Raw genomic sequence first — 25,313 nt, forward strand, 5'->3', positions numbered from 1 at the left:
TTTTTTAAATAAACTAAACCTAATCAGCAACTACTCGTACAAGCAGCGAAGGAAAAGGGTACTGTTGAGGTATTCCGTATCAAAAAATTCAAAACTCACCGCAGAACACGAACGTCAAATGTCAGGTTGTGATATGCGACTTTGACTATAACGATCAACATATTTGTCAGAAACACGTATCAAAATGGCGTATTGACATAAGTCGGTTGTGACCATATTCCGTGTTAGATACAAAGCGATTTCTTACAGAATCGGACTGCTGACATTTTTTATCTTTGCCTATTTATATTTATACACCACACCCACGCCGATTACGGACGGTTTGAACGCTGTTAAGTTTCCTGATAATTTCTAATTTTGTCCGCATTTTTCTTTCCGTAAGAACCTTCTACAAAGTATGAGAAAACTTGAGAAAACAATTAAATCGTGAAAGTCACTGCCAAATTATGGCATGACCACGGGGAATAGGGATTCATTTATATATATATATAGATTTGAAGAGTTAATATAAGCTGGCGATAAGTATAAACAAAGGCATATCTTTAACATTTAGCATACAGCTTCACCGTTTTCTAAGGATACTGCCTTCAAGTAGTCACGATGCAACATTGTCCTAATTCCTCGTCCTTAGCCGTGACAATGTAACACATTCATACGTACATACGTCCGTATGCAACTCATGCGCAACCTTTGGCGAGCGTTATGTAAGGTGACTGATATTGATACTGTTCATGTTATTATTGTGTTTGATGTTCTGTTTGGCGTGATGCATCCTAATGTAAGAGATTAGACATCATTTCCTTTCATTATCAAGGTTATTCGTTTTGATCAAAAACAAAATACATTTTATTAAAGTACAAACATTTATGTTACGTACATAAATAGTTATCCTTAACATTAGAATTATTTAAATTAAAGTCTTAATTAAATTAAAATAATTCTCATACTTCATCAAATTGCCAAAAGGAATCTCTCGCTCCAAAATTAACAGTCTTAAACAACTGTTCGTAATCCGACTTGTCAAGAAATAACGTATAACATAAATTTCTCTAAAAATGCACTATAAATATATTACGGGATAATATAATATGGCTACGTATATACAATTTAAGTGACAGTTGCAAGTGAAAAATCAATCAGAAGAGATTCTATAAAAAAAGGTTTTATATTAAAATGTTTTAAGGCGATGATAAAACTATATATCTTGTATTTGAAACACTTTATTTATATTCACATAGCAGGTAAATAGATACTATTTATTTCAATGACAATTTGAATTGTTCTTATCATTCATTATACCATAAAACAACTGTACCTTGTATTTTTTATTTCTGACTTACATATCCTCATATTATTCCTCTTCCGAGTTATATTTTTACGAGGTAACATTACGGTTTATTTTAATGCTCTAACATTATTTAAACTCTCAAATATTATTTGAACATTTTATAGATCAACGTTCATGCATTGATGGGGACCGAAATTATAAAAATAGAATAGTCATATATACATTGGAAAGTTTTTTGATCGTCTTTCAAGAATGTTAAGAGTTTCGTACATTTTGTACTATGTGTTTATCAGATATCTATAAAAAGGTCATCGAACTTTCAATATTTAATTTTCATAAAATTTTGATAACTTAAATAAATTAAAATTTATTTATTTTTTATTTTAAAAGGTTTAATGTTGCATAAATTACTTCTGCAAACAAATTTATGCATTGTGTGAAAATTTGATTAAGCCGTATGTGGTGTAATCTCAACAAATGCGGGTCTGACCAGACTTGATGGAGGCCGCGGGTTGACCTTCTGTTTTATCGCCTATATTCAAACTAACTTTTCCGCTTTTTACTTCCGTACGGAATCGAGCGATTGCAGTGATAAGTTAGATTTCGAATAAATTTTGGAAAATTTTAAATTTCGAACAATTAATGCTATTGATATTTTTGATTTCGTGAATAAAGTTTGGCGATCTAAAACGCAATAAGACAAAAATTAAAAGTCGGTTCTGGTCTTGGAAATATAATACAGTAGTTAGAAATATTTTATTTTAATCACAAAAAGGCAATCTGCAATATTTGAAGTCATACTTTTTTTTAATGGAAAACCAGAACATGCGTACGAGTTCTGCCCTTAGACATTTTAATGAACTCTTTCCCAGACCAGTAGTCAATCCAAACCGAAGTGACGTAACGATGTTTTTTGTCAATTTATTTTTTTATTTGTTTGATTTCACCTCAATAAAGGGCTATAAACTCACTTTTATTCCTAATAAATTACTAAGACCTTGTATTTTTGTGACTGATAAAGAAATCTGTGCTCACTGAATGTAGGTCAAGATGCGACCACTTCACGTTACACTTGGCCGACTAATATACACGTCTAATTTCCAGGGTAACCATATTTTCTGATATATTAGATATTATAATTTATTTTATTATTCATTTTAATTTGCCGTTAATTTAACATTAATAGTAATTTCATTTTATCGTTTATCCGTTTCTTAACGACCACACCATTAAAGTAGTAGTCTTCAAAATATATCTTTTTTAAATTGTTCTTTTTATTTTGTATTATTTTTTTGTTCAAAACGATCTCTATCTTCTGGATGTTCTCAGACATTGAGAAGAACGTCTCTTCCATTTGTGCATGTACGTAATATTTTCTGCAATTGAGGTGTCGATTTAACGTGTATATTTTCGCCTTGAAATATTTAATATTGTATATTGCTAAACAACAGCAGGAAACCAGAACGTACCGTTGTGTGCAAAATAAACGGAGCTATTCTTATCCTTGGTTGATGAAAAGTTGCAGTTGAAGATAAAGACCTTATAAAAATGTCCACTTTTATAAGGTCTCTCGCTTAAATTCAATGATATGAATTTAAGAATTTTATTACAAAATTTCACAATACAATCAAGGAAAAAATCATCCGCAGAACAAGAAATCAACTACACATAATTATATACATTGAGATTTTGATCAGTATCTCAATAACCATTGTGTAAAGTATAATTTACATCGAATTATGATCAAGAACAACTGAACCATGAAGTTTTATTAACATTATTTAATTTTGCGTAATAAAAAACAAATAATGAAATACTTATCAGGGTATGATTCATTATTGACAAGACATTTTATGAAAAAGTCTGGAGTAAAAACTGTATTACTCATAATATTTACTATAAGCATGGTCACCCTAATTCCTTACACCTGACATTGCATAGAAATATTTCGATAATGCTCATTCATTTGTGTAATGACAGTCGGTTCCGCGCTTCTTATCTACGCTTATCAACCGAGGCTACGCGCCGAACCTGACAATGAATTGAAATTAGTGATGCGCAACGGTTATCGATGGGGTTACCTTTAAAAATATTATGTGTTACACTATTTATTTTCAATTAAATAACTATGCCAAGAACAAAATTGATAAAATGAAATAAAATATATTCAATAAGAAATACTACAGAGATAGGTGATAACTTTTCAGTCCAAATTAGTTGTTATATATAAATCCATCGATTTATTCTTCCAACATTAACTGAACATAAACGTTTCTTGAATGTTTTTAACGATACGAGAGAATTTCTGCTATCTTATTGCAAAAGCGTATACATCTTGCTAGCCAACCGTGTAAGAGACATTTTACGCAAAATGTTTCGACATTTTATGCAAAAAAAATATACATATATTTCCTTATGGATATGAAAATAATAAATGGGATCACAAGACTAGAATAGTAATTTAATTTTGATGTCGAGTCTCCTATAGTTAAAATAATACAGATGTTGTATAGCTTAATGTAATTGGAACTGCCTTGGTATGCCGTTTATCTATTTATATAAAAATACTTAAGAAAGATTGAAAGAAGAATTATTGTAAATATATAACTAACTTTACTTGATATCAAATTTAAATTTATCGATATTAACTTGAACCGTACCGCACATCACTAGACGCATCAAGTTATAGGGGCCAGGCCTTCGAGCGTACGAAGGAGGATCGTTCCAACAAATCATAGTTCCTTTAAATATTAACCGTATGAAATCTGATCATATAGTGTGTGCACGCACTTTGACATGAGTGCACTTGTCTCTTAATTAAGTGTATTTATTTAATATATTTATATTTATTTTATTTTATTTTTTACTTCTTTATCAAACATCTTGACCTAATAATTTGAAGTGCAGTCATTAAAAGGCAATTGTGTTAATATTATCTAACTTCAGATTATAATAGTGATTCGTCAAAATGTGTCGATTCGCTGTTTTTATTTTCCTAGTGTTTTGTGTGAATTTTGGATTGTGCTATGTGAATTGTAAGTATTTAAAATTATCGTATTTTCTTATAGGTTTCTTTGTCAAAAATTTTATTAATTTATGAAACGTTAAATTATTTAAATTTTAAATATATTATTATTCGTAAATCCGATGTAACTCAAAATTAAATACAATTTTTAAACTAATTAGATTAAAATTTTCTTAATAGCAGCTCGTCATCGGTCTCTCTTAAAATAATATTCATAGCACTTAGTGTTGGATCGCTGTTCCATTGGAATATGAGACTGAAAAGCGAATGTTATTGGGAAGAGACACAAGAGATATCTCGTGTGCTATACATGCAGCTTGCTAGTCCCCTTTGAGAATGACCCCCCTGGTCACAGTCGATCGAAATAACAATATTTATATTCTTGGTAACATTTTTAATAATATTGATTTCATCGAAAATTAAATAAGATAACGATGAGACACTTTTTCCCATAACAGCTCCAAAATAAAAGTGGTTTAAAATTCAAAATTTTCGTACAATTAAATCTTTTTGGATATTTTTAGTGGCAGACATAGAATGTGGTCTAGTCATGGCACGAAAAGGTCGTATCGTCGGTGGTACTGATAGCCTACCCGCTGAGTTTCCCTGGGCAGCCAGCATTTGGAGACAAGGGACCCACCAGTGTGGAGCCACGATCATTAGCGACAGGTGGCTGCTAACTGCTGGTCATTGTATTTGCAGGTAAGATTAATACTATAATTTGTAGTATAGCGTTTTGTTTATAATCTTGTCTATTAAAAGATCCTCACTAAATGCAATTTATTAAAAAAAAACTTTTAATTGTTTAGTTTGTTAGATATTATCAAAAAAGGCAAATTTCTGTAGAAGGTTTCGTTGACAAACATGGAAATATTGCTAGTTGCTGGTTCAAATTCTGGTGAAAACCACAATTTGTTTAAATCTCATCGCCAGTAAATAAATACAGTGCAGAAAACTTAGATATTTGAAGAACTCCGAAGCACGTATTGGTGAAATAAGATGGCTCCTTAAACAGGAGCAGGGGGCAAATTCTACTTACTTATAACTTATAACACGTTCCCGATTCTATTCTGATCCAAAATTGACCTCACCGTAACTGGACGTCGTGTTAGTAGAATAGGAAAACGATGAAAATTTTCTCAGTAGAATTGGCGCGCAGTACTTTTACCCGCAGAACATTTTAATGGCTTTGTATTTCTGACAGTTACTTACCAAAATGTTTATGAAGTCATTGATTTATAAACAACATGCGCAATTTTATGGAAAAAATTTAAACGTTACAAATGATCAACAATCTAACTCACATTAAAAAAATTGTTACCGAGTACCTTATTCATGCATTTCTAATGAATAATTGCAAAATCGTTAATTCTTAAGATTTCAGAAACAGACATACGTGCATTATTTTTAATCAATTGTTCTGTAAAATGTCTCGCTGTTGGGTTAAAGCCGCTCATAAAAAATCATTTATATATTTTGCTTGCTGCTTCTCGTAATGCAAGAACCAGTTTGAACTGGTTCAAACCGGTTCTTGCATTATCATCGTCTACAGATGAAACTATCCATTCAGTAAATTTAGATCCCCTCGAATATATTCCTGGCATTTTAGCTCTAGCACAACCACTACCAGTGGAAACAACACCAATCATAATACCAAGTCCTTTGTCTTCTTTGACCTAATGATCATGATCCCTAATGGGGGCCACCGCTGTCAGCCTTACAACTATTATAACATAATTAATAATTGAGTGTTGAATATAGAACGCCACATTCGCAAATTTGATAAATCTGGAAAAAAATACTGACTTCAGTACGAATTTACATCGTATCGCCCTCACGAACAACCCACTTACGGTGATACGCCATTTTGATATAAATTTTATAACTATTATAGTCAATATCGCATATTATATTCTGATATTTCCTGCTCGTGTTCTGAGCAGTTCCGAGTTTCTTCTTACAGAACAACTCTGCTGAACATTAAATCATCAAACATGTGAAACTCGGTCGTACTCGCTATCTTAAACCCGCCTTCGGGCTAATATTGACGTGTTCCAACCACAGGAACATCGCGGCTACTTTATGACTGTAGTTTTAAATCTTTATTACGTTCCAAAATATTGTAATTACTACTAAAGACATACTCGAATCATGTATTGGACTTATTGAATATAAATATTGTTTCAGCGTATTCGATGAATTCTATAAATCCAAGCAACTTACAGTCGTTGTTGGGTACACAGATATATCGGTCACAGATAAAAATGAAAAACTGTCTAAAATTATGCCACATCCCGACTACAGGTAAACATTGATACTGAAATTTATAAAAGTTATATTAACCTTTAACCACCGACGTTCATTATTACGATGTGAATTTTTTCACGCGGGGGCCTGAGAAGCCCTTGCGTTTAAATTAGTTTACAAGTAATTGTGGGACTATAATGTTTAAATAAAGAGTTAATTTTATACTTTACAATACTTTTTTTTCAATCAATATTTATCGACATAATAGAAAATTTACCGTCAATATTTTTGGTCATAATTTTCGGATCAAAGTAACTTTAGATCAATAATCTGCCTCACATGTAAATTTACACACATTTCAATCTAAATAACAAGTTTTTATACTTTTGAGAAACTTTAGTAAATATATTAATCAATATAAGGCAAAGAAATTGTTTCTAATAAATACTGAGTAAAAATGGAGGGCAAAATCACTCGTATTTCGGGCAAACTGTCCTTAGCACACTTCGGGCAAATATTATTTGTAAAGGAATTACAGATGCGATTTGTTTATTTTTGGAACTTCAGGAGACACCTTTGACTTTTCCTTCTTGGTTTGGCTTTCGTTTTTGATCAAAGCAACCAAAACGTAGTCACACCGAGCCACCGAGGCAAAAAAATTAAAAAAGTTTACTCAGTAGAAGCGGCGTGTTAGTCGCTTGTGGGGTATTTCGAGATTTATTTGAAATTTATACCTGAACTAGGCTTCAAAGGCCCTCCTGTTGGTGGTTAAAGGTTAAATTTCTCTACCTTATTTTGATTAAACTTTTCCCCTAGAATACCTTTTAGCTAATCGAATCTTAATCTATCCGATATACAGACAAATTACAATTATTTAAACTGGATAAGACTGACCTTAATCTGATATTATAAGTATTTGAAGCTTTAAGCTTATATTTTTTATTACAAAACTCTACCAACCTTCACGTTTAAATTTACTTATTTGTTTAAAAACTACATCATTCCATAATATTCTCTTTACTATTTTTTACAAGTATCTAATATTTTAGATGTAAAAAGAAAACTAATGACTTGGCTCTCCTTAAAACGGTCCGTCAATTGAAATGGACTAATGAACTTCGTCCGGCATGTCTTCCGCAATCGAAGTCGTCGGACTTCAGCGGTACCATGGCAACTGTAGCTGGATGGGGATTTACTAACGAAGACAGAGGGATCGGTAATTATTATTTAACACTAATTAACAAAGCTTAAGACCAAACACTTTAAGTATACTTTTTTTTTAAATGTTTATTATAAAACGTGTTGTGTTTTAAGACAAATAGTAAAAAAAGTCACATTAATGTGATATATTTCAAGAATAGAATTGGTGTAATTGCAAATAATGTATCTGTTTCATTTTCAGGAATCAGACCAAACGTTTTACAAAAGACTGATGTCATAGTGGTGGAAAATGGAGAATGCAACAGTTGGTACGAATCAAAAGGTAGCAAAGTCAGGGTTATTTCATCACAAATATGCGCTGGTCATGAAAAAGGAGGACGAGACTCTTGTTGGGTAAATATATGAAATGAAATAGAAAATATAACAATAATCATTTTAATTAACAATATAAATACAAAAATACAATAACTGATGATAAGAGAAAAAGGTCATAATAAAATGTAAATTAAAACACATTAATAATATTATTGAAATAAACTAATCATTAACACTGAACGTCAGACGTTATTGCAACACCTTAATAAGAAGAATGTCAATTTTAGGCTGACAGCGGTGGCCCCCTAATGATCAATGAAGAGAAAGGACATTCTATTCTGATTGGTGTTGTTTCCACTGGTAGTGGTTGCGCTAGAGCTAAAATGCCAGGAATATATTCGAGAGTATCTAAATTTACTGAATGGATAGTTTCATCTGTGAATGATGATAATGCAAGAGCCGGTTTGAACTGGTATACGAGAAGCGGCTAGCGAAATTAGTCAATTTTTAAAAATATCGTTATAATCGATTCTTCTGATACTTTTATTGTTACCAAAAATAAATTATTCTAAAATATAAGTGACCAGACAATTTAATTACTGTGATATTAGAATTAAGAGTTTAATTTATGTTCAATTTACTTTTGTTTTGTTTTAAATAAATTTATTTAAACATTTATATTTTTTTCTTTACAAAACTTTTCAAAATCCTTTTTACTCTCTTCAATGACTTTAAACAATTTTTTACCAGATGTTTCTTCGACATCGTCTCTTAATGTAAGTAATGCTATATCTAATGATCCTTTAGCCTCTTCTAAAAATGGTTTAATTTCCTCAACAGTTTTGATAGTCCCGTCACTCTTAGCCTTTTGAGATTTAACAAGTAAAGCGGAATGCAGTTCATGATGTAAAACTGCGCTATATAAGCTAAGCCTAGCGTTACCTGGATCTAGAGTTTTCGTAATACAAATCAAATCTTTACACATCTTGATTTTCTTGTCCAATATTTCTTCAGACATATAACTGGCTTGTCTACCATATAACTGGACTAGTGAATGTTTTATAGAATACAGATGGTAATGATTAGGATGTAAAAATGTTGACAGGCGACATAGTATATTTTCCAACATGTTGACTGACCCACCCAACATCTGTACATTTTCTACTTCTTCACCCATTTGAGATATAAGCATATTTATTTGTGAATTGTTGACTTTTATAGGGCATTTACTGCATGCCCATTCTGTCTCTTCGTCCAATGGATCTTCAGGTAGGTGAATTCCATCGCAAGGTCCTTTATCGTCACCGAAGCATTTCATAGCACTTAAATAGGTACCTAATTCGGTTGGGTCGCTACATCTTTGACATTTACAAGAGAAATACTTCGTTTCTTTTAAATGTTGTCTTCTAGCTTGAGTGCCCCATAGTGCATGACTGTACATTGTAGCAATGTGATTACCTTTGGCAATAGGTATTACTGCTTTAACTGTAATTCGATAAAAATTGTTACTATCTTTTGTGGATATTTTGAATAAATGTTTTGTATTCGGTATACAACTGTGTTCCATTAAGCATGTAGTTGAATATAAAGCGTTTAGTTCGGCACCATCAGGCAATCTTATTTCTAAAGCATTTGTATCGATAATTCCACACATCACATGAAGTAGATCTTCGGATATTTCTTTTAGATATTTGTTTTTAATAGAATTATCTAGCTTATTAATGAAGCTGTTCATGAGATATTCGACAATGAATTCGTTTGCTTCGCTGAAAGAAAAAAAAAGTATATATATAGTATTCAGTCACAGGTTAAAGGTAGTTCTGACTCTGTAATCAAGCATGTCTACATTAACATTACACAACCAATTAATGGGATCACGTGAATTATTTGGGTACTGACTTTATTTATTATTAAATAATGAAATTGTTTGCGTTTCTGATTATATTATACGACATTTCAAGATAAATTTCATTTACAATCAGAAATATTAAAATATTATTTAATCAAAGATAAACATGAAACAAAGAACTTTATATAATAAAAAATAATTTTCTTAGTTATGTCAACACAATTCTCGATATAATTTAAAAAGATCATAAGTAATACTTACTCAAAGATCTCTGTTCCAGGTGTTCGACACTCCATATGGGACTGCAATTCCAATAAATTCTTCCATTTGTCTGGTTCCGTATGTTGAAGGAGAACGCAACGTAATGGCAATAGTGCATCATGTCTGAAACGTAAATATAATGTTTCTGTTCAATATACGATATTTTTCTAGATCTTTCTTTAATTTTGGTCATATCTCAAATATTACTATGGAACTCTTAGAGATAGGTATGACGTATTTTATTAATTATACATTTTATATTAGTATATTTGATCATGTGGGTCAAACCTACTGAACTGGAACAATATCGTTATCGATATAAAATAGTTCATACATGAGAAAGTTTATATCCATGTCATACAGTAACAATATCTAAATTAAAATTTATTCATTTTTTACAAAGGGAAATACCCATTTCTGGCCCGAAACGTACAAGAACTAACTTTCATTAAAAAAACATAGCATATATTTTATCTTTACAGATACATTCATTTGACATATAAAGTTTGCAATACATTTTACATTAAGGAAGGAGTAATGAAAAATGGAAAAGGAACAAACGTTGAGTTGTGTTGCCAACTTCGATTAAATTAAATCAAAATCGGCAAGAAAATATAAATCGTTAAGTAATTATAACGTATTTGTTATTCGTTGCATTTTTATCATAATATCCTCACTGATTTTATTTCCTGTCGTGTAACTATCATCGATAATAATCGATTTGCTTGATTTAATAAAAGATTAATTGACGACCTCCGTGGTCGAGAAGTGTGTACACCGGTTTTCATGGGAACGCCCGGGCTCGATTCCCGGCCGAGTCGATGTCTCTCCGACTTCAGATTTTCCATAACACAAGTGCTTTAGCTACTTACGTTGGGATCAGAGTAATGTATGTGATGTTGTCCAATATTTATTTATTTATTTAATTCTAAGTATATAAAATTATATTTATAATATATAAATAATAATTATGATGGGAATGGTGAACCTCCATTTCCCCAACAGCAGGTGAAGCAACAACAGGTGAACCTGAATATGGAGTTTGCTACTATATCGTAAGTCTGCCGATCACTGGCTCTCAGTCTAATATGAATTTAATCCCATTTTTTTTTTTATTGAGTATAGTAACACTGAATTATATGACAGACTTCAAATAATATTTTATTTTGAAATATTGCAATGATCTCATACTTGTATTTTAATTATCGTGTTTGTTTTCTCACGAGGTATTTAATTTACGAACGAATTTTCTAAAACGACCACGACGGTATTTTCAAGCCCGACAACCTGAATATGAACCTGAACATTTCAACTAAACCATAGATAAGTAATTATCGGGTAAGCTAATGTTCTACGAACGGGGACTGCAGCTCAAAGGGAATAAGGTTAGCCGCGTATTTAAAATCGCTAGATGACGCCTTCGTATGTGTGTTATTGATCGATACGTACCTGTTTCCGGTTTATTATATATATATTTGTTTGTTCCTTTAATATAATATAAACACTTTAAGATTAGAATGATGCTGTGTCTCAATGTTTCACATATATTTCGTTATTAATATTCATAATCAAAGCGCACTCTAAATGTGTATTGTTTATTCAACTTTAAATATAAAATAAATAACAAATAAATAAAATAAATCATTACTCCTTATGGTTTAGTTCTCACAATACATTTTAGTCAAGTATCAGGTCACTCGAGTATTGTCATTTTGAATGTCAAAGCGATCATTTTGCCCATGAATTTCCTCAAAATTTTTATGTAAGTAGTTTTGCTTAAATGTATCCGTAGCCTTGATTCACATCCATAACGGACTAGGTTATATCCAAAATTCCCGAAAAGAGCTTCGCCGAGTCACAGCACGAAAGGGGCCGAGGATGCGTTATAACAACTCTATCCCGGAGTCTCTCCGACCCATGACGTTGATCATGTCCATGCCTTTGGTGGATTTTGGACGGGTAAGAATCCCACATGAAAGAGTCCAGGATACCTTTCTAAAGGTATTAACTGGCGTGGAAAAAATGTTATTGAAATACCTGTAATATTCAGCCATATTATCAAGGACGCATTCCGGTCGAGCACTGAGGATGGCACATTCCACTCCGTGATGGCGCGGGTCTTTTAACCCTGGACAGTGTCCGGAACATACAGGCCAACCACAACTGAAATATATAATTCGTTTTATAATTAAGGTACTTTTTTGGATTTCTATTTAATTTTTTAGTGACGTCATATTGGTAGGGTATCATTCTCATACAATATTGTTAAAAGTTAGACCTAGATCGAAAAGCGCTTAAGCGAACAATCGGTACTAATATTCCTTTCTGAATTCATTATATTATTTTTCCATTTGCAATTCAAACACCTAACTTCTAAAATGTACAATTTAGCAACACGATTTTTAATCCATTTTTAACCCAAACCGAATCCACGCAGTCAAGATTCATGGCGAAACTAAAGATGTCATTCGTAATCTTAAATTTAAGTTTTCAATATTTATATTGGAAAATTAAATTTCGTATTATTTTTAGCAACAATATTATAACTAGATATATCACCTATTTTAACATTAAGGCGTTAAAGCTTAAGGAAAATGCTACTAATAACAAATAAAATCTAGTATCGCTCTTCATTTTCATTATTGAAGAGAAAAAAAACATTGGTGGGATACCTGGAACACCTCTCTCCTACGTCAGTAAACACTGGCTTATAGCATCCCACGCATGGCATGGATGCTTCAGGATCAAACATCGCTTTAGGTCCGAAGACCAGTGGTAGTTCTGTTAATACAACATCACCAGGTGACAGATCACGTGCGGCGATCAGGTAGCGCCCAAGTTCTTCAGATTTATGAACCTAATGGAATATTTCAGAAGAATTTGGTAAGACAAATTTATTGTATGAAGTACCTACCTACTGTTTATTTATTAATAATATTATACGTGTAAAAATAACGGAAAAAATTAAACGTAATCAATATAATTTACACTTTGTAATTTAAACCAAGTTTCGATTATAAAATTTTCTGCTCGAACTACATTACTAGCGACATCTATGAAACGTTACAAACACTTCTAGATAGAACGAATTCTTAAATATTAGCTAAGATTGTAGTACCAACAATAATCAATAGATGTCATTGTAAAGAATAATACCATTTATTTGTGTAAATTTTAATACATATAATTTAGTTTAATTTTTTTTTGTTTTCTAATAAGTTTTATTACCGTACAATTATTTTAAAATAAATGTATTCTTATTTTAAATTTACCTCATATGTCTCGGAAATCATATTATTTTGACCCATTATTATCTGTAACAAAAGAAATAAATTAACCGATATACTTATGACATTAATTAATCTACAAAAATATAAAGAAAAAGATAACATACTAATACTATTAGTACAAAATTCAAGAGTAAGTACAGAGATGAACAAAAAAGCGCAGAGTCCGTATTCTTCGATTTTCCTAAAGACATAATAATGTAATTGTGTTTAATTGACTGGATTTAAATAAAATATATTGTAATAAATACATTTTTCATAACATGATAATTAGAGAGGTACGTAATGAAATTCTTGGCATTTGAGAGTTTATCATTCAATTTAATCTGTGAGATAAACATGACTAGAAAATTTATTACTTCAACGATAAATCTCAATAAGCTCCCCCCTTTAAGGCTGAAATCCCCAAAAATACTTTCTTAGTGAGCGACTACGTCACGAAAGGAGTAACTATGATAAATTTGAAGTCAATCGTATTCATCGTTCTGGAGAACTCGTGATGAGTGTGTCAGTGGTAATTGGTTTTTATATGTTTATCTTGGATCTGATTATAATAATATAATATGTTTGGGAGGACAAGTGCAAAACAATTGTATGACTGGAGAGAGATAAATGGAAAATAACAACACTCCTAAATAATTTTGTTTCGTTTTATTAGAGTAATAGTAAATTTTTTTAAAACAAATAACACGTAAATTTACAGCACAACAAGCACCCGAATGCAACCTGCTTTCGAGCGATTTTCCCTCTTTCCCAAAACATATTTTTAAGATACCTTCAGGAGCGTCTCGTCTATGGTCCAAGACTTTATCGGCGAGGCCAAACGTGCAGCACCTAGATTCTTTGCACTCCTTGTAACCAGAATTAAGATGGGCCTGCCGACTTATTGTTTTTACTGGGAATAAAGGGTCAATAACCGGAATTGCGATTCAAAGGAGAAATGCTACTCGCATTCTTTTCATCATTTCACGCAGCCATGATTCGTAAAGTTGTTATTATTAAGATTTTATATCGTATATTTAAGAACTTAATATTGATATCTCAAATATAAATAAATCTTATAAAAGTAAACCATGTTCTTCTTTAAAGTAAATAATTGAGCAGAATACGATTAGTAAATTTTTGACAGCTTAATTTAATCTAATATTTAACTGAAACAGTCATGATGGTTGCACTCGAATAATCAGAATTAAAAAAGTTTTATTCATAAATCGAATACATCATTCTATTTCTGTATAAATCGCAGGCGGACGTTCAAATGGACCACCTGATGGTAAATGATCACAAACGCACATAGATATTGGCGTTGTAAATATTAACCATTCCTTACATATCCAATATGTCACCACTAACTAACTTGGGAAGGATGCTATGTCTTTTATAACTGAACACTTCAAACCTGAACCCAACGTTACTAAGTATTCCTGTCCAGCAGTGAATATTTGATGAAAGCCACCCAGGCGAGCCAACAAGCCGAGATGGCCCAATGGTTAGAACGCGTGCATCTTAACCGATGATTTCGGGTTCAAACCCAAGCAGGCACCACTGAATTTACATTTGCTTAATTTGTTTATAATTCATCTCGTGCTCGGCGGTGAAGGAAAACATCGTGAGGAAACCTGCATGTGTCTAATTTCAACGAAATTCTGCCACATGTGTATTCCACCAACCCGCATTGGAGCAGCGTGGTGGAATATGCTCCATACCTTCTCCTCAACGGGAGAGGAGGCCTTAGCCCAGCAGTGGGAAATTTACAGGCTGATTATGTTTTATTATTTTACCCAGGCGAGCTTGTACAAAACCCTAGTAGGTACCAAGTATTTATTATTTTATTTATTATTAGCGTATAATATTTGTTACTGCATTCGCAAAGCAATTTTAGCACCGCCTACATTTATATACCTAAAATGCTGTCCATTTTAATATAATTGTATTTACTAAAATATCTTTAATATTTCCAAAAACACAAATTAATATTAGCAACAAAAATCAAAATAATATTATAATATATAATTTCATTTCAATTTTGTTTCTTAATAATATAGGTAAATATGCTTACGTGACATTATTTAAAATTTAAATAAACATAATATATATTTTATCTATAATAACTTATTTAAAAAAAATAAACGATAACGTACAAACGTAATTTCGTAAATTTCCGTACATTAATTTCAAAATTATATTTAAGCGACTTTGTATGTCTTTATTATTTTGTTTAAAACTAAATATATCTATTTGAATCTATTTGAATGTTGTAATAGTAATTATAGTAATTAAGATAAACACATTTGTAGCCATTAATCAATGCACTAATGTTTAAACCACAGCTAATGAAACTTGAATAGGTGCATTATATCAAATTTCAATGCATTACTCCATACGGTGTTTATAACCAATATAATATCATAAGACTTACCAGCTATTATCACCGCTTTACTAATATATATTTAAATAATCTTAACACTCAATTAACTCATCGTTCAGTGTATACACAATTATTTAATGTGATGAAAAGACGACTACTTTCATGAACACGAACTGCGCGCGCGCGTGAATACTTCAGACTACTGGGCGGGCGGAACTGGACATAACGTTGCGTAATTGAAAGCCATTATAATACTTTTTTTCTATGAAAATAGAATCGATTGTTAGAAGAGTATTTCGACTACGTTGTGATAAGAAAACCGAAATAAATACTTTGAAATATTTCTTAGTTGTAAGATAATAAATACTAATTATGTTTTATTTTTTTTTATTAATGTTTATTTAATGTAATGAATGACACTTTTCAAGTATTTAAATACTTGGCAGTTAAAAAATCAATTTAATAGATTATTCGATATTCCAAAGGCAACATTCGATTTAAGTCATTTTAGGAAGCAATTCATTAAATATCGATGAACATTATACACGAAAACTTATGTTGACTGAAATGCGACATTTGTTCTTATCAAGCAGCACAAGTTTTGTAATACTTCATTTTGTTGGCACCAACACAAGTCTTTAGTTAGCAGTGATAATTACTCGGGTCTATTTTAAACGAGTATTGTGTTAGAGACGAGCTGAGATGCCCGCGCGCTCGCCCTAAAAACTTTTTGTTAATCCCAATAAGAAAAAAATGGATTATATCAGGCGCGAAATACCAGTCTGCGAAGTTTGCCAACGGCCAGCCAACCAAACATGCGGAGGATGCAAGCTAGTATATTACTGTTCAAAGGCTCACCAAAAACATGGCTGGAAAGAAGGCCACAAATTAAAATGCTGCGCTTACAAGATTAATTACTCGGAAGAATTAGGAAGACATATGGTAGCTACAAGAGATATTCAGCAAGGTGAAATAATATTGAAGGAAAAACCGGCCGTGAGTGGTCCAAAGATGTCCTGCACAGCACATTGCTTGTCTTGTGGCGTAAAGCTTCAACCAATACAGAAAGACGATCAATTAGATTTCTACAAGTGTTCCTCGTGCAATTGGCCCATGTGTGATGTTGTTTGTGAAAAATCTGAAGTGCACAGAGAAGAGTGCAAAGCTATGTCAAGGAAAAATTACAAATGCAACATCAAATATGAGACTCCTGAAAAAACGGAAGCGGCGTATTGCGTTATTGCACCAATGAGAGTGTTGTTGATGAAAGAAAGTAATCCACGTCAATATGAAAACATAATGAGCCTGGAATCTCATTTGAAGGATAGAATAAACACACCTTTATATCTCGTATTAAAGGCCAACCTTGTCACTTTTGTCATTCAAGTGCTTGGACTGTCGTTTGATGAGGAAACTATTTTGAAAGTGTCGTCGATATTTGACACTAACTCCTTTGATGTAAGATGTCCGGATGGTTCCAAAAGGTTACGTGCTATTTACGTGACAGCGTCGATGATGAACCATAACTGCAGACCTAATACGCGGCATATTTATATAGGTGATGATAATATTTTAGCTCTCATTGCCACTGTGCCTATTTCCAAAGGCGAATTAATAACTGCAACATACACACAGTCACTATACGGAACATTAGATAGAAGAAAACATATAAAAATTAACAAGTGTTTCGATTGTGAATGTGAAAGATGTAAAGATCCAACTGAATTCGGTACATATCTGGGCAATATTTATTGTTCCGTTTGTAACAGTTCCAGCATAGATCTAGTGTCAGAAAAAAATGGTATGTTAGTTTCAACAAATCCTCTAGATGAGACAGCGCCTTGGAAATGCGAAAAATGTGGATACTGCATACAGAGCAGGCAAATGTTCTGGGGCAATAATGCGTTAAAACAAGAAATAAATGCACTTAACAAGTCAGGTCCCAAAGTATTCGAAGAATTTATAGATAAGTATAAAGCGACACTTCATCCCACAAATCATTTGGTGATTCAAGCTAAATTAGCGCTGATGCAGATTTATGGAAACTATAAAGGATATACTTTAACAGGTAATTTATTATCCATAATTATGTTCATGTATATCCCGTGAAAATTTTCAAGGCTTATACACTATGAAATGTAACATCTAAGCACCAATCAAAATTAGAAACTGCAGCATATTTGCACTTACCTTGAAATGATTATGATATGTCAAAATATTTATATTTAAGGTCACTTCAAATCGATTAAAGAAATAAAACAATTCATGAGAATATATTTGTAATTTATACTAATACTAATTACAGAGCTTCCAGATTATCTACTAACGCGTAAAATAGATCTTTGCCATGACCTCCTGGAAGTCGCTGATAAACTCGAGTCAGGGTGGACAAGGTTTCGCGGCACTATATTGCTAGAACTACAAGGTGCCATGGCAATGCAAACCAAGAGAGAGTTTGAAGATGATAAGCTAACGAAAGCAGGAGCTCAGGTGATTATTTCATACAATAAATTAATTTAAGAATTTTGTGGTGTACAAATTTTAGGCTTTATATGATAGGATTATTGACAAAATTGTACCAATTTCGTTACTACTGAAGTCACAATTGGAAAAGTAAAAACTTCTGTTGAATATTGATAATTATGAAAATTAACTTTACGTATCATTAAATGAACACGTATCTTATCGAAGCATTCATTTATTTTCCGATCTATGAATGCTTTAGAAGACTTTGATTTGAGAAAAAAATTGGCAGAGCTCCAGTGAAAGTTGTGTTCCCGGCTTGATAGGCAATACTGCGTTCCAGATTTTATTAATAGTCATAACAGTGAACACGAATACTCGTGTACAATTTTAACTATTTGTTCAAGGCGGTGCTATTACTGAACCAAAATTAGTTTAATCAATCTATTAAGATGTTAAAACGAATATCGGAGCATTATTGGTCCGTTACAATGTTCAAAGACGATTCGATTTGCATACGATCAGTAGTAATGTCAAATTTAGGTTTAGATTTATTTATTTAAAGACGTATCTGTCATCTTTTTAAATTTACTAGACTATCCGTTATTCGTAGTTGCCTAATCAGTAACAACCCAATATTATCAAATCCAAATTACGCCTCATAAGCCACGCTGTATGACCGTTCTTAAGCAAAAGAATCATTTGTTAAATTAAGTATTATCGTAGGACATTGAATATATATCACAGATCGATAATAAAAAACTGACTGGCTACAGTTGCAGAAACAATCTGCTTACGTAATAAATATTTTTAAAGCGTATATTTATGAAAAAAAAAATCATATAAGATTAATCTTTACTGGTTGTCGGTAAAATATTTTTCCGGTTCTGAAACGTTATTTCTTCTGGTTGATAAGGTGGGCAGATGATTTTTTATGCATTAAGTTGGCGTTTATTATTGTAGTAAATATATTTTGTGACATGCAATATCCTAGATATTATTTAGCATAAAGAGGCCTATCAGCCAGTCAACCTTTCTGTTTGAGAAATAATATAAGCCTTTTTTACTTATTTAAAAGAAACCATGAAAGCAAATAAATAAAAAGTTATTTTATTTTATTAGTATACATTAATATGTGATGTAATGACAAAAAAAAATTAAATTTACAGGATCAGTTAATGGAAAGCATGGTGTTGCTCCAAGAAGCAACAAATATATTGAGAATAGAACCACACATGAAAGAAATTTTGGAAACAAAAGTTCAAGATTTATCAAATTTGCTAGACAGTACCAATGTTTAATGGATAACGCTGCTCGTTCTGACTTCGTCCGGGTGAAACAAAAATTTTATTTACTACCAGAGCAAAGCGTCATCTATAGAGATCAATCTAAGCCATCGAGAGACCCGCTCAAATACTCAAAAAAATCATCGAAATATAACACAAATAATTTCACATTCTCTGTTTTAAATTTGGAATTTCTATTATGATTAATATTGATGTTTAAACTACAGTCTAATATAATACTTAAGTCCATTAAATAAGATGTCGCCTATATCTATAAAGTTTGACAATATGATTCAGTCAATAATATTTATTTGAGATAATTAAAATCCTTCGAATCTATTATCCCAAGGTCTAAAATCCTTTAAATGACATCAGGTAAACCATATCTTCAGTTACAAATTTTCATTTCCTGTACATGTTCTATCTTCAGTGGAGTAACTTTAGTTGGTTTTGTAGTTGCTTCATCAACTTTCGGGACGCTGAGTTCTACTGTGTGTCTGTTAATGTGGAAAATGTTTTTGACCATCCTGGACAGCTTTCTGTTAGGACGTGGACTATCTATGATGAAGATCTTTTCAACGTTGTTGTTTTGAACTGATTGTTTTTTCTTCACTACCTGAGTACGATAAATATATTTTATTAGAAGAATTATCTGGTTATATGTGAATCTGATCAAATAGTATTAAATTTATAAGTTCAAGGATGGTAAAAAATATTAGTCAAGAGCGAAAGTGTCTTAATTTTTTTAGTACACGAATTTAAAGATACAGATTTAAGGTCTACAGTGTATTGGTTCCTCAATGTTCCATTTTTCAACCACCAGGTACTCAATATGTTTATGTATATTAGAAATGAGAGTAAAAATAAAAGGTATGGTCTACAATTGTCTTATTCAAAAGTAAATGCTGAGCGTTGGAAACGCATGCCAATGAACGGTGTTGACCACATACCATTTTGCTTTTCTGCTTACCAAATATAATTTAAAAAAAGAACTTCAAAATAATAAAAATCTGACATAATACCTATGAATATGTTCACCTTCCTATGATAGATTTAAAAAAAACTTTCATACTGATCATTGATATTTGCAATTGTCAATTAGACAAGCATTAAGTTTAATGAATATATAAAATATATTTATATTATAATCATTAAACTTTACCGTGGTACAAATACAGCACCATGAGCCAAATCTGAAGCAAGCTATGCCAGGAGTTCGGTCCATAGCTCTCCTGAATCTGATATTAGTAAAACCGTAGATGAGAGGATTGATGGCGCAGTTGAGGTACATGAGGTAGCTGGCTACGAACCACATTATTCCAAAGCTTCCTTCTACCTGAAATTGTAAATATAATTAAAAGACATTAAAAAATATTTACCTAATTTTACTGGAACCTTATAGCAAGATTTAATTTGTATTTAAAACAATATTTAAATTATATTTTTAGATAAAAGCTATGTCAACGCACCGTAGGCCTATTTCAAATATTTTTTGAGTAGCTAAATTTATGCATTAACACATTATTAAACATTTTTTTATATCTTTACCGCATTGATTTCCCTTCTTAGATTATTTCTCCAATACACCAAAATAGTGTACGGAATCCTACATATAACTGCTGCTAATAAGATACAAGCTGTTATCCTCATAGCTTTGCCTCTCGCTCTGGATATTGTTTGACCACCTCCACGTGATGATAGTTCCCGGGCGCTCCACTCCAAACGCCACATAATCGTTCCATACTGCAATGATGATACATGACTTTACAATTTGTCTGCAATAACTTTAAATAATATTTTCTTTATTTTGGCAATCGCTTAAAAATATTAAATGACTGCGAATTTTAGAAAATTATATCAGGCAGCTGTTAGTGTTGCGCCTTGATGTTGACGTTTTGTGGATTCAAAAATCGAAGCACATTGAATGACTCATTGATTTAACGTTACAAAACTAAAACATTGCTGTGTGATGGAAATTCTGTAGAGAGATTAGTATCTACTCTTGCTTATCATATAATGTTTTATTATATACTAAGAGGAGAATTAAAATATAATAATACAGACGGTCACAATCATTAGGCCAAGTGGTATCCACACAAGCAATAAAACGATGAAGTGCCAATATATGCTAAGAATGTCTAAGTCTTCCACGCAGAAGGATTCTACGTAATCGAGCCACTGACGTTCCTGAAACAAAATATAAATTTCAGTATTATAGGAATATACGGTATATATATATATATATATATACACAGTACAGTGTTCACGCTTGAGAGATATCTTCACGTAAGGAAAAAGCGTTATGGGTTTATAACGCTTTTTCTCAATATGAAGTTCCAGGCAACCTTTCTTTTTCTCATTTTTTAATTAATTCCGTAATGATAATTAATTCTAAATAATTAATTTTATTACCATGTACTTCCTTTTAACAATCCAAGGTAATGATAATCCTATCGGTATAATCCAAGACGCAAGGATTAGTTTTGGAGCTGCGGACTTCGTGACACGAGCTTCAGAAGTTAACGCTGCTGCTGCAAGTCTGTCGTAAGATACTAGTATAACTGCTACCACACTAGCTAGGAGAAGAGAAGCTGGAAATTTTAACACTATTTTATTGTTGAATTATATAAAACTTTTTTTATATATTATATTGATAAAGAACTTGATAATTATCACCTTAAATTTTTGGAATACAGTGTCAACAAAAAAACTTATAATTAAATAATTAATATAAAGCTATTCAAACGAAAAACGTAGCTCCTTTAATTATTTCCAATTCACCTCACCTTGTAAAAATCCTTCAAACCTGCAACCGAAGGTTCTCAAAACATAACTCTGATAGAAATCCCTGACTAGCATAAACCAGGGACACAGAATCAAGGTGATCAGATCAATAACCGCAAGATTTCCGATTAGATAGTTGCTCGCTGTCCAAAGCCACTTATTCTTCATGAGGATGATAATGATGACAGAGTTCAGGAATATGCCAATGACTCCTACTAAGACCATTGCAGTGGACTTGAGAGCTAACTCTTTGGCTGGTTTTACATGCCATAGTGTATTTGGGAAAGGATATTGTGATGTGTCTACCTAAAAATAGGGAAAAACCGGCACTGATATTAATCAATTTTGTTCCTTAAAAGAGATACAAATTATTATTATTAAGAATTGATTCATAATATTGGTAATTTTCTTATACGTGTTAAAATATAGATGAGTAATATATATCAGCATAAAAAACAAGCTTTTGTATCATTATTTATGGAAAGCATCACTTATTAAGACAATGAGTAGTATAAAAATAGTAAAGAAAAATATATATTAGTAATTTGAATTTGGAAAGGCTAATAATCGCATCTTTTATGATCCTCTATAAAAGGAAAGTATAAAAAAAACTTACGTCATTCAAATAATCATTGCTCCAATTGGTCAGGAATTTAGGTATCTCGTCAAAATCTTCGTCTTCCAGCATATCACATACTTTTATTAATAACCAATATTTCTATTAGACATATCACAGCGAACTTCACAAGGTAATGTTTTGTGGAAAATGAATAATTTTGACCAAAAGCTCTCGAGATAACATATAAGTACAGTAGTCCATTAGTATGAAAGCATTTTTATCTGAGGTGCGAATGATTGATAGTGTCAAAACTGATATGTTTAGGGTAAACCAAGGTTGTTGTACCGGTGAAATGGAAAAATTGTGAAGAACAGGGCTGTTTCTGATTCCATACAAAACTCAGCCAAAGAAATAATAAATAATTGATGAAAAAAATCGAACATTCTAATAAAAGATAACGGGACGAGATTATTTTAACAAATGGGAGAGATAAAATTTCATTGGAAACGAAATTTTATCTGAACATTTATAAGCCAAATATGTTGAGATCGAAATGATATTATTCATAGCAAAAACATTTCCGTAGGTTTGGGTGGTGATTTGGAATAGCAAAACGAGCATTTTCAATTCATCAATCCTGTTTATTAAGACACCTTTTTGTTTCGTATCGTGATTACCATCTCCGTCATGATCACAACCATCACGTATAGTCGTATCTGGTTTATTTTCATTCAATTTGCATATTATTGGTTCGGATACCTGGTTTTTCGTCTGTTCATATCTAACTTATTAACTAACTACCTCATTTGTGTAGGCGCTAGTAAATAAAGCTTTAGATTCAGCTTTCTTAGACTTAGATTTTTACCTATTTTATTACGACTATGTTAGATTCAGCGTCTGAGACAGGCTCGGCCTAATTCAGGCGCTTGTACTCATAGAATAATTGCACGTACAAATTGTAATATTGTTCATAAGGTGTGATACATGCATGTACATTATTTGGTTGTAATTTCTAATAAACAATAAAACTCGCACCGTTTTGAAATGTAGATTCTGACGAGAAAAACCGGCAAGTTACTCAGGCAATCTTGTACTAAATTAATATTTTGTTTATTTATTATTTCAAGAGTGTTAAAATATCGTGTCGAGCCTCGAATTCGAACAATTTAATAATAGTTTGTTAATAACATACAATTACATTATTGTTTATTTTGTATGAAAATCAACGAAACTTTTATCATCTTCATAATATAACAGAGAATCTGCGCCTCAATATTGTAAGAAGACGGTGATTAATAAAAGATGAATTGACTTGAGACGGGAAGTTGCTGAAAATTTATTTTCATATATTTTTTATTAAATTAACGATAACATAAACGATAATTCTTCTAGAAAAACTTTGGTAGTCACAATAGCTAAACAACAAAAACAACATAAAAGTGTGTTAACCCTATCTTGTCATATAGAAAAGCTTATTTGGATTCATTTAATCTTAAAAGCAAATGCACCTATAGTGTTTTTTTGAAAATAAAATTGCACTATTTTTAATTACTTAAAAGCGCCATCTCTGGGATATTCTCGTAACTATAACAACATTCTATGTTTTTAATACTACTGCTAATGTGGCTTAATAGTTTCAAAGTTAAATCAAAGATGTCACTATTATCAAATATATTTTATATCAAAAAATATATTTCTCGTGTTTGTGTACCGATTGTCTTTTGTTTTGTTTAGTATATATCTATACTAATATTATACTGAAAAGCGTAGTATCTCTGTCTGTTACGCTTTCATGACCAAACTACTGAACGGATTTTGATGAAACTTTGTTTGAAGCAAGCTTGAACCCCGAGGATGGAAATACGTAAATCCTACAAAAACAACTAACGAAAACTAGTAACAGTGTAACGTAATAAAACCTTCTGCGAGAAATACGCTTCGTGCATACCCGTCTGGGTAGATACGACCTACTCATCAGATATTCTACCGCCAAACAGCAATACTTAGTATTGTTGTATTTCGGTTTGAAAGGTGAGTTAGCCAGTGTAACTGTAGGTAGTGTAACAAGGGACATAACATTTAGCTACCAAGGTTGGTGTGCAATGCTGTGATGTGAGGAGTGGTTGATATTACGTACAGTACTAATGTCTATGGGCGACGATGAACACTTACCATCAAATATCCCATGACCTCATCCGCCTACCTATTACAGAAACAGAAACATGTTTATCTATTTATTAGTATACATTGTATCATGGATTTATTAATCTTAAAGAGTTCTAATAAAAGTCGTTTATTATTTTAAAATGAAGAAAAAGGTCAGTGCGGGCCGCGTCATTCAAGAAGATGACAAGCTTGAAGTCCAGCAAAAATCTGCTGATGTTTAGTAAAAATATAAAATACAAAATGTATAAAAGTAA

General features: G+C 31.8%; 5 protein-coding genes across 6 annotated transcripts in view; 2 read left to right on the top strand and 3 right to left on the bottom strand.

The window, feature by feature from the left end:
* The window catches only part of LOC113400588 (glyoxylate reductase/hydroxypyruvate reductase-like), a 501,977-nt gene extending 485,733 nt beyond the window's left edge, over positions 1 to 16,244 (bottom strand). Inside the window, exon 1 of the mRNA XM_064217613.1 lies at positions 16,241 to 16,244. The gene's annotated coding sequence lies outside the window, so the exon portion shown is untranslated. The remainder of the gene's footprint in view (positions 1 to 16,240) is intronic.
* Positions 4,229 to 8,527, top strand: LOC113400498 (trypsin-1-like). Its single transcript, XM_026640080.2, has 6 exons — positions 4,229 to 4,323; positions 4,838 to 5,015; positions 6,501 to 6,617; positions 7,610 to 7,776; positions 7,963 to 8,114; positions 8,324 to 8,527. The coding sequence occupies exons 1-6, from the start codon at positions 4,257 to 4,259 to the stop codon at positions 8,525 to 8,527; spliced, it is 885 nt and encodes a 294-aa protein (XP_026495865.2). The 5' UTR covers positions 4,229 to 4,256.
* LOC113400497 (SET domain-containing protein SmydA-8) lies at positions 8,141 to 16,004 on the bottom strand. Of its 2 annotated transcripts, none has more exons than XM_064217538.1 (6): positions 15,960 to 16,004; positions 13,419 to 13,460; positions 12,819 to 13,003; positions 12,184 to 12,309; positions 10,147 to 10,269; positions 8,141 to 9,802 (listed from the first exon to the last, which is right to left on the bottom strand). In XM_064217538.1, exons 1-6 carry the CDS (start codon positions 15,963 to 15,965, stop codon positions 8,704 to 8,706), a joined length of 1,581 nt encoding a protein of 526 aa, XP_064073608.1. In that variant the 5' UTR covers positions 15,966 to 16,004; the 3' UTR covers positions 8,141 to 8,703. The 2 variants fall into 2 exon arrangements, with proteins under 2 accessions (XP_064073608.1, XP_026495864.2); XM_026640079.2 differs by having other exon boundaries at positions 15,853 to 15,997.
* Positions 16,245 to 16,339: 95 nt separating the features above from the next.
* On the top strand, positions 16,340 to 20,201 carry LOC113400514 (SET domain-containing protein SmydA-8). The gene is made up of 3 exons (XM_026640099.2): positions 16,340 to 17,869; positions 18,107 to 18,291; positions 19,434 to 20,201. Exons 1-3 carry the CDS (start codon positions 16,555 to 16,557, stop codon positions 19,563 to 19,565), a joined length of 1,632 nt encoding a protein of 543 aa, XP_026495884.2. The 5' UTR covers positions 16,340 to 16,554; the 3' UTR covers positions 19,566 to 20,201.
* Positions 19,939 to 23,097, bottom strand: LOC113400515 (ultraviolet-sensitive opsin). Its single transcript, XM_026640100.2, has 7 exons — positions 22,951 to 23,097; positions 22,337 to 22,640; positions 21,963 to 22,141; positions 21,615 to 21,737; positions 21,099 to 21,293; positions 20,713 to 20,886; positions 19,939 to 20,166 (listed from the first exon to the last, which is right to left on the bottom strand). The coding sequence occupies exons 1-7, from the start codon at positions 23,020 to 23,022 to the stop codon at positions 19,939 to 19,941; spliced, it is 1,275 nt and encodes a 424-aa protein (XP_026495885.2). The 5' UTR covers positions 23,023 to 23,097.
* Between the last annotated feature and the right edge of the window lie 2,216 nt (positions 23,098 to 25,313).

This window comes from Vanessa tameamea, chromosome 17 (assembly GCF_037043105.1).
Source record: "Vanessa tameamea isolate UH-Manoa-2023 chromosome 17, ilVanTame1 primary haplotype, whole genome shotgun sequence".
In the NCBI taxonomy this organism is placed as follows: Eukaryota; Metazoa; Arthropoda; class Insecta; order Lepidoptera; family Nymphalidae; genus Vanessa; species Vanessa tameamea.

Coding starts and splice junctions, on each gene's coding strand:
- LOC113400498 (XM_026640080.2), top strand. CDS start 4,257: ATGTGTCGATTCGCTGTTTTTATTTTCCTAGTGTTTTGTGTGAATTTT. Junction 5,016..6,500: donor GCTGGTCATTGTATTTGCAG/GTAAGATTAATA, acceptor ATATTGTTTCAG/CGTATTCGATGAATTCTATA. Junction 6,618..7,609: donor ATGCCACATCCCGACTACAG/GTAAACATTGAT, acceptor CTAATATTTTAG/ATGTAAAAAGAAAACTAATG.
- LOC113400497 (XM_064217538.1), bottom strand. Junction 12,310..12,818: donor GTAGGAGAGAGGTGTTCCAG/GTATCCCACCAA, acceptor TATATATTTCAG/TTGTGGTTGGCCTGTATGTT. Junction 10,270..12,183: donor AATATGGCTGAATATTACAG/GTATTTCAATAA, acceptor TTTACGTTTCAG/ACATGATGCACTATTGCCAT.
- LOC113400514 (XM_026640099.2), top strand. CDS start 16,555: ATGGATTATATCAGGCGCGAAATACCAGTCTGCGAAGTTTGCCAACGG. Junction 17,870..18,106: donor TAAAGGATATACTTTAACAG/GTAATTTATTAT, acceptor TACTAATTACAG/AGCTTCCAGATTATCTACTA. Junction 18,292..19,433: donor TAACGAAAGCAGGAGCTCAG/GTGATTATTTCA, acceptor TTAAATTTACAG/GATCAGTTAATGGAAAGCAT.
- LOC113400515 (XM_026640100.2), bottom strand. CDS start 23,022: ATGCTGGAAGACGAAGATTTTGACGAGATACCTAAATTCCTGACCAAT. Junction 22,641..22,950: donor GCAATGATTATTTGAATGAC/GTAAGTTTTTTT, acceptor CCCTATTTTTAG/GTAGACACATCACAATATCC. Junction 20,167..20,712: donor GGTGCTGTATTTGTACCACG/GTAAAGTTTAAT, acceptor TATCGTACTCAG/GTAGTGAAGAAAAAACAATC.